The sequence below is a fragment of the Branchiostoma belcheri genome, unplaced genomic scaffold, assembly GCF_001625305.1.
Source record: "Branchiostoma belcheri isolate BF01 breed outbred unplaced genomic scaffold, Haploidv18h27 scaffold16, whole genome shotgun sequence".
Classification (NCBI taxonomy): domain Eukaryota; kingdom Metazoa; phylum Chordata; class Leptocardii; order Amphioxiformes; family Branchiostomatidae; genus Branchiostoma; species Branchiostoma belcheri.
This window is the reverse complement of record NW_017803046.1, coordinates 827,566-834,735: the sequence shown is the minus strand read 5'-3', so window position 1 is coordinate 834,735 and position 7,170 is coordinate 827,566. Positions and strand designations below refer to the sequence as shown.

The 7,170-nt window shown below is 41.0% G+C and overlaps 1 protein-coding gene across 1 annotated transcript in view; it reads right to left on the bottom strand.

Annotated features, from left to right (window-relative positions):
* LOC109465872 overlaps nucleotides 1–7,170 on the bottom strand; it is a 121,128-nt gene that overhangs the window by 12,963 nt on the left and 100,995 nt on the right. The window contains exons 117-128 of the mRNA XM_019763361.1: nucleotides 6,188–6,309; nucleotides 5,597–5,708; nucleotides 5,066–5,269; nucleotides 4,735–4,830; nucleotides 3,662–3,808; nucleotides 3,057–3,185; nucleotides 2,331–2,453; nucleotides 1,824–1,943; nucleotides 1,291–1,413; nucleotides 1,057–1,179; nucleotides 548–700; nucleotides 49–177 (exon numbers count right to left, since the gene is read on the bottom strand). Coding sequence (XP_019618920.1) covers nucleotides 49–177; nucleotides 548–700; nucleotides 1,057–1,179; nucleotides 1,291–1,413; nucleotides 1,824–1,943; nucleotides 2,331–2,453; nucleotides 3,057–3,185; nucleotides 3,662–3,808; nucleotides 4,735–4,830; nucleotides 5,066–5,269; nucleotides 5,597–5,708; nucleotides 6,188–6,309 — 1,581 coding nt within the window. The remainder of the gene's footprint in view (nucleotides 1–48; nucleotides 178–547; nucleotides 701–1,056; nucleotides 1,180–1,290; nucleotides 1,414–1,823; nucleotides 1,944–2,330; nucleotides 2,454–3,056; nucleotides 3,186–3,661; nucleotides 3,809–4,734; nucleotides 4,831–5,065; nucleotides 5,270–5,596; nucleotides 5,709–6,187; nucleotides 6,310–7,170) is intronic.

The following is a 7,170-nucleotide window of genomic DNA, read 5'->3' as shown; positions in this document are numbered from 1 at the left end:
CTTACACATGTACCACTGTTACAGTAACAGTTTGTAGTTGTTGGTTACCTAAGCAGGTGACACCATCCGACTGCAGCTGGAAGCCAGCTTCGCAGCTGCAGGTGTAGCTGCCAATCGTGTTGGTGCACGTGGCATGCGGACCACACATGTGCATGTTGTAAAGGCATTCATCCACATCTGTAAGAGAAAATTCACTTGTCATAGTAGACAAAATAAAATAATATTTGAATGTTTCAGTCTGTGGAATTGAGTTGTGTGTATTTCAAAACTGATGACAGTATTACTAAGTAAAATGTACTTCAGCCATTAGGCCGCAATGTTTTATTTCAGAAACCATTCAATCCTTCATTCATTTAGTAATACATTTTTGTACTAAAAAGTAATGATTGCATTAAAAACTAATCTTTATTCTATGAATTTACATGATAAAAGGACTGTCATGATAGCAGTTTGGTAACGTCATTATTGAAAAGCGGGCTGGCAACTATGTTTCACTGTAAACAATCTTGTACCTTCTTTAAAAGATATGCAATATGACATTCCTTACCATGGCACAGTCCGGTAGGAGCAGGCTCATAGCTGGGTGTGTAGTCGGTGGGTGTCATGTCATAGCCCGGGCCGCAGGCACAGCGGAAGCCGCCAGGATAGTTCTCACATATGTCTTCACAGCCTCCGTTGTTGTCCTCACACTCATCAACCTCTGTAGTTATAGTGCGGTACAAAATGTTTATTTTTCATCAAGTAGAATGCCTTGCACTGGGGCTAAAACAGTGTTCTAAGCAGCCTGAAATGTTTTCCATCATCTCAATCATTTTAGCACGCCAGTGAAGGAACAAGAATCTTTACAAGAAAAGCAGAGTGTTTGTCTCAGAACCAAGAGGTCCCACTTTACACAACTTTCTTAACTTTACTTAGTTGAAAATGAGTATTGGCATCTGTGTTGGTGGCATGGTGGCATAAAAATATGTTCTATGATGGATGCTGGCTAGAATACTGGTCCAAAATGATTAAGGACTAAAGAAAATTCAAAATCCTCCCGACCATGACATGACTTACCAAGGCAGGTCCTTCCATCAGCAGCCAGCCTGTACCCAGCCACACACTCACAGGTGTAATATCCCGGCTGGTTCACACATCTCTGGCTGCACCGACTGGTGCCTTCAATACACTCATTGATGTCTGAAAAGAGACAACCACTAGTCAGCATTTCACATACATTATGTAAGCAAACATCACATAAAAAGCACAGCAATAGGTCAAGCAGGAGAAAAAAACAAACACCTTTCCTACCTTCACAATTGTTGTTTTGCTTCCTGTATCCTCTGGGGCAGTGGCACCAAAATGCTTCATCAATTTTGGAGCAAATAGCAACATCCTTGGGAGTGCACCATTGTGAATTACATGTCTCATTGGCTGAAACATACAGAAAACAAGGAACCTCATCACATGACCTTACACTTGTCTCATTGGCTGAAACAAAAAAGGAACCTTATCACAATTCACATGACCTTGCACTTGTCTCATTGACTGAAACATATAAACAAGGAACCTCATCACATGACCTTACACTTTTCTCATTGGCTGAAACGAAAAGGAACCTCATCACATGACCTTGCACTTGTCTCATTGGCTGAAACATAAAAAGGAACCTCATCACATGACTTTGCACTTGTATCATTGGCTGAAGCACAAAAAGAACTTCATCACATGACTTTGCACTTGTCTCATTGGCTAACACACAAGAAAGGACCCTGTTATATCACTCCTTCCACAAAAGTGGTAAATCTATATTGAATGAATATCAAAATATATTACACTCTTACCAGCACAAGTTACCCCATCTCCCAGGAGGTGGTAAGGTTCCAGACAGTCACAGTGGTGCCAGCCTTGCTTATCCACACAGGTCTGGTTACACTCGTTCTGCCCCTCACAAGGGTTGGTGTCTGGACAACAAGGAGAAAGACATTTTCTGTCACTGATGAAAGGTATTGGACAGTGTTCTACCCTGCCTGAACTGTTTTTCCATTATCAGATTCTCAATAATGTTTGACTGCAACAATTTTGAGTTGCAACAATTCTAGAGGGGCCTATATATATAAAGGAAAATTTTCAAACCTTTTTTTCAAAGATTTTTGTCAAAGATGATGAAATATTTTGTCTGTCATGCGCAGCAAAACTTTGTCAAATGACAGAAAGACACTTGCTAGAACACTGTAAGTGTGATCTATTAAACTATGTATCTGGCTTGGCCTGGACAATGTAGTCACATGTTAATGGTATACATACTTGTACAAGCACAAGCCTTTGATAAACTGCAAAGTATAAAACACCTATGCAGGCCATTCCATCCTCTGCCAAGACATAGTCACCCCCGCATTCACAGTGGTAGCTGCCAGCAGTGTTGACACAGAGCTTCTGGCACCCACCATTGTCCACAAGGCACTCATCAGTGTCTGGAAACGGTAAAATATGACATAAGTAAACCCAGTCTCTGGCTAAGGTGGGGTTTCAGTTTAGATTATTCAAGTTACAACAGCTTACACAGCTTTAATACTGGTACCTATTTTTACCTCCATGAAAAATGGCGGTATTGCTTTTGATAAGTGTGTGCGTGTGTCCACGTGTGTGTCTGTGTTACTTTCTGCATGGTCCTTAGGTTAGGTTGTAAGGGATATGGTTGGGTTCAGTAAGGCCCAGAGGAAGAAAGTCATTAATCCCATTTGGATCCGGTAGCACTTGGTGTTTTCATTACATGACCTTGACAGCTGGTGTTGTTTTTACCTTGCAAAAATAAAGAAAGACACCATGGTGAATGAGAAGGGGACACAGCCACCATCACACAAGATGGAAGTCTGAGGTCTCCAAAGTCTCGTAATATATATCATACATTGTCAAATTTTTCACTGAAATCCATTAGCTGGTATTTCAGCCATCCTTGGTACTGACCCTGGTGCTGAAATGAAAGGTGTTTTAGATGCTTTTTGCCTTAAAGATTTCCAACAAAAGTACAAGTACCCTGCAATGTCTCTTTGCACAGGTAGCTGTTGAATGCTCACCTACACATCTGCCGTAGCGGTCCATGTGATGGCCAGATCCACAGCCGCACCTGTAGCCAGGTGTGGTGTCCACACAGACCAGGTGAGCCGGACAGGTGTACAGGTCTGGGCTTTCACATTCATTTATATCTGGAAAAAGATAACACATTGTTAGACCGAGCATTTTTTCCATCTTGCTGGATGAGGGGTCAGCATGACAAAATGACACATCACTAATCCATTAATACCTTTAGAAAAAAATATCTAATAAAAATGATATCAATGTACATCCAAGTCAAAGTTTGAAGCTTTATCATAAAATGATTCATTCCTCAAGCTAACCAGATCTAGCATATCTCAGTAAGAGATCTGGAGCCGCATAGTTCCCGCATCTGTCACGAGACCAATTTCGCCCTGTGGGCTTCTTAGAATGTACAGAGGCTAAAATAGTGTGGCAGGCTGAAGTTCTAAAAGGGAACTATGCAGCTCCAGATGTCTTACTGAGTTACGACTGTGATGTGCTAGACGTCGGTTAGCTTGAGGAATGAATCCACTCTTCTCCATAATGCATGCGTTGTGCTGTTGCCTCTGGCCTGTAGGAAAGCTGTAATGTTTATGGTACTGACTTTCACATCTGTTGCGGCTGTCTCCAGCAATCCTGTAGCCTTCCTGACAGGTGCAAGCATAGCTCCCTGGGTAGTTGACACAGTCCTGCTCACAACCGTGGGTGGGCTGGCCAGTTTCACTGTCTACCTCCAGACACTCATCTCGATCTGACAATGATACCACAACCATCATACATGCATGAGGGTCCATGAAGAAAGAAAAGTTTCAGCTCACCGAAGAGCTGCTCACTGAAGAACTAATCTCACACTGGTTATGAGAGAGAAGACAGATGCTACAGTATGTTCACTATTTACAGGTTCATTGAAAATATCTATCTATCTTTTCAAGCTTTGAAATCAAGTCTAGGGGTAATAAATTTGTATTTGCAATGAACAGTGGATGACAGCTTAATTTCCCATCCTAGGGACTGTGACCCTTTATAGTAATATGCATGTTAGGAGACTGACAACAGCTGGGATGTGAACTCAATCTCTTCTCTCAGTCTCAAAAAAGACAAGACTTTTGACGTCTTAGATAAACATGATATTTAAAACATCACAAAAACAATTTTCATGTACAGATCATGTAGTGCAGATCAAGCTGATCTTCAGTTAACCTTCAAGAAAACTTGCTGCAGATATAAGGGTTGATCTTGAGTCCATAATTATGTTTACCGAAGGAAAACATATTGTTTTTCCTCCATTTCTTCTTCTCCAAACACTAACCTCTGACCTGGCAAATGGCCTCTTTTGTTGACGTCTGTCACCATAGTAACTGGTGTTTGGTTACATAATGTTGCAAAACTTGCAATCTCATAGTAGGCATTTAGACTCCTGTCATCGATATACATATATGTGAATTATTTTGAGTATTGTTTCAGTATTAAAGAATTAACGAAGCAGACCACATCTGAAGGTAACATTATGCATTTGCTTTGCAAATGTTACTTTTCTAGTTATTTTTGAGTTTCAAAGTTCCTTGTATTTCTGCAATGGAGTTCCCCTACTTTAGGATAGATGTTCATTCCCCTCAAAATCAGGATACAAGTCTTGGAGCAATATTTGCAGAAGACTTGTTTAAAGAAGTGAATCACCTTCACAGTTCTGCCCATCTCCAGTCAGCCCCTCTGGACACTGGTTGTTACAGATGTACCCGGCATCTCCGTTGGGGTCAGGGATGCAGCGCCCTCCTACATAATTATACAAGGACGAAGGTAAAACTTGTCAAGCATGTCACAAAAAATTGCATAAATGCAGTGTCCACAATAGAATGTACACTGTACAATAGCTGATGAAGGCAACAGTGGTTGTTAAAAGTTTGATCCCCGAGGTCTGGGTTTCCAAGGAAATGAACAGACTGTCAGCACTATAATATAATACAAGGTTAAAGCACCCGCTATTACACCAGAGTGTGTAACTACTGACCTGGATAACAGGGTTGGAACTGGCACATGTCGATCTGCTGCTCACACATGTCCCCGATGAATGCTGGTTTGCAGAAGCAGACTGCCTGGCCGAACATGAACTGTCTGTAGCTCAGGCTGCTGTAGTCACATGTGCCGTAACCGCTGCAGTAGCAGAGGATGGTCTGGGGACTAGCTACCGTCACGGCTCCTTTGTCGTCCACAGCTGAAAGCAGTTTTAGCAAACATAAGTCATAACATGGCATGTCGTATTAGTTACAGTCCAACTTGCCCAAGCAAATGTATTGTGCACTGCTCACTTTGGCAGAACATCTCATATAAAGCCGTATTCACGCATATAAGGTTAAAAAATTCCATGTAGTTTCCAAATGTTATGTAAAGATGTCTTCTGCAACAGGAAAAATTCTGATGCAATGGTGACCAAACATACAACAAAAACCGTGAAGGGTTTCAGGCAGGCACAGTACGTTCTGCCGACATGCTGCTGAGATGCTAAAGTTGAATGTAAGTTAGATAGTTTGGTTAAAGGTACCTTTAAATCGGATAGTCGTAGCAGCCTGTAGATCATACACAGTTGGGGTCCAAGTAAACGTTGCTCTAACGGTGCCATCTTCAGTGTAGAGGAAGCTTGTAAATTCTCCTCCCTATATTATAATATAAGGAAAAGACCATCAATTTCCTGGATATAGGGGTTTTATTTTACACAACCAAACTATTATTCCTACTTTGCTTATGTTGTCTATCAGACACCTTCCTCAGAGCTTCTGACTGGAGTTCTGCTTCTCGCCGCTATATGTAGCCGATGTAGTTGGCACTTTTGCATCGGCTACAATATCTTAGTTCAAAATTCATTGTTTGAAAAAAAAATTAAAACCAGCCTGGTATGTTGACTTCATGGCTCCTATTGCAGCATTTGGGATTATACATGTAAGAGAATGCCTAGGCCTGCTTTTTATTTATTTTCATTTTGCCCTATACCTTCATTTTTCCAGAAAAAATATGAGAAACAACTGTTACAAATCAAATGGGTGTGGACTTATCACTGGAAAACAAATCATAGATTATGAGATTTTGCAAGAAAAAAAAAAGCGTACTCGTGGCATGTATGTATATCCACACTAACCTCCACTGTAATGTTGAGGACATCCCCTGGGTTTGGATCTGACACCTCAATGGTGAGACTGACAGGATATCCAACTTCTGCATGGATCTCAGTTGGGGCAATGATGGTCGGCGCAAAATTACCTTCAAGTTCACAGAAAAGGAGAACAATCAGTTACTAAAGTGTTAATGCCCTGCCCCACGGTGTATAATGTCAGTGAGATAATTCCTGGTCAGGTGTGAATAAACCACCAAGTGAGCGTAGCAGTGGTTTATTCAAAATAATTTTTTATATGCAAGTCATAATACTACTGTTAGTTTAATTCTGTCCACTGTATAATGTTATGGTCCAAAAAGTGGTCAGTTATTCTAATAACCCACCACTTTGGAGGCCTGATAACCAATGGGAAATGGAGCCTTCTGATTGGTCGATGTCTGCTGGCTATATGATAATAAAGGGTTAATGCACTGCCCCGAGTTGTATATGGTGTCATAACTGCATGAGCAGCTGCCATAACCACCGAATAAACCACCGTGTGAGCGAAGCGAACGAGGTGGTTTATGAGGTGGTTATGGCAGCTGCCCATGCAGTTATGACACCATATACAACGAGGAAAAGGCAGTGCATTAAAATTATTATCATATAGCCTATCCAAACTGTCAATCAACACAATTCCTGTTTGAAATACAACAGCTTTAATATATATACATACATAAAAATACATTCGAATATATTATACGCTTTAAAACAAATATCATGATGGATAATTTCATTTAATGCAAATTGTAGTTTAAATGAAGCTAAACAAAAAAGTTTATTGGACAGAAAAATGCTACAAAGGTTTACAGAAAGAGTCGCATGCCCCTATACCCTATAACATAATGGTATCAGCCATAACACGACATGTGCTGTTATTCCGCCATAACACCACATGTGCTGTTATCGGGAAATAACAGCACGGGTATCCGGGCCTCTGATTGGTCCACGCCGTCCGGCTATATGAT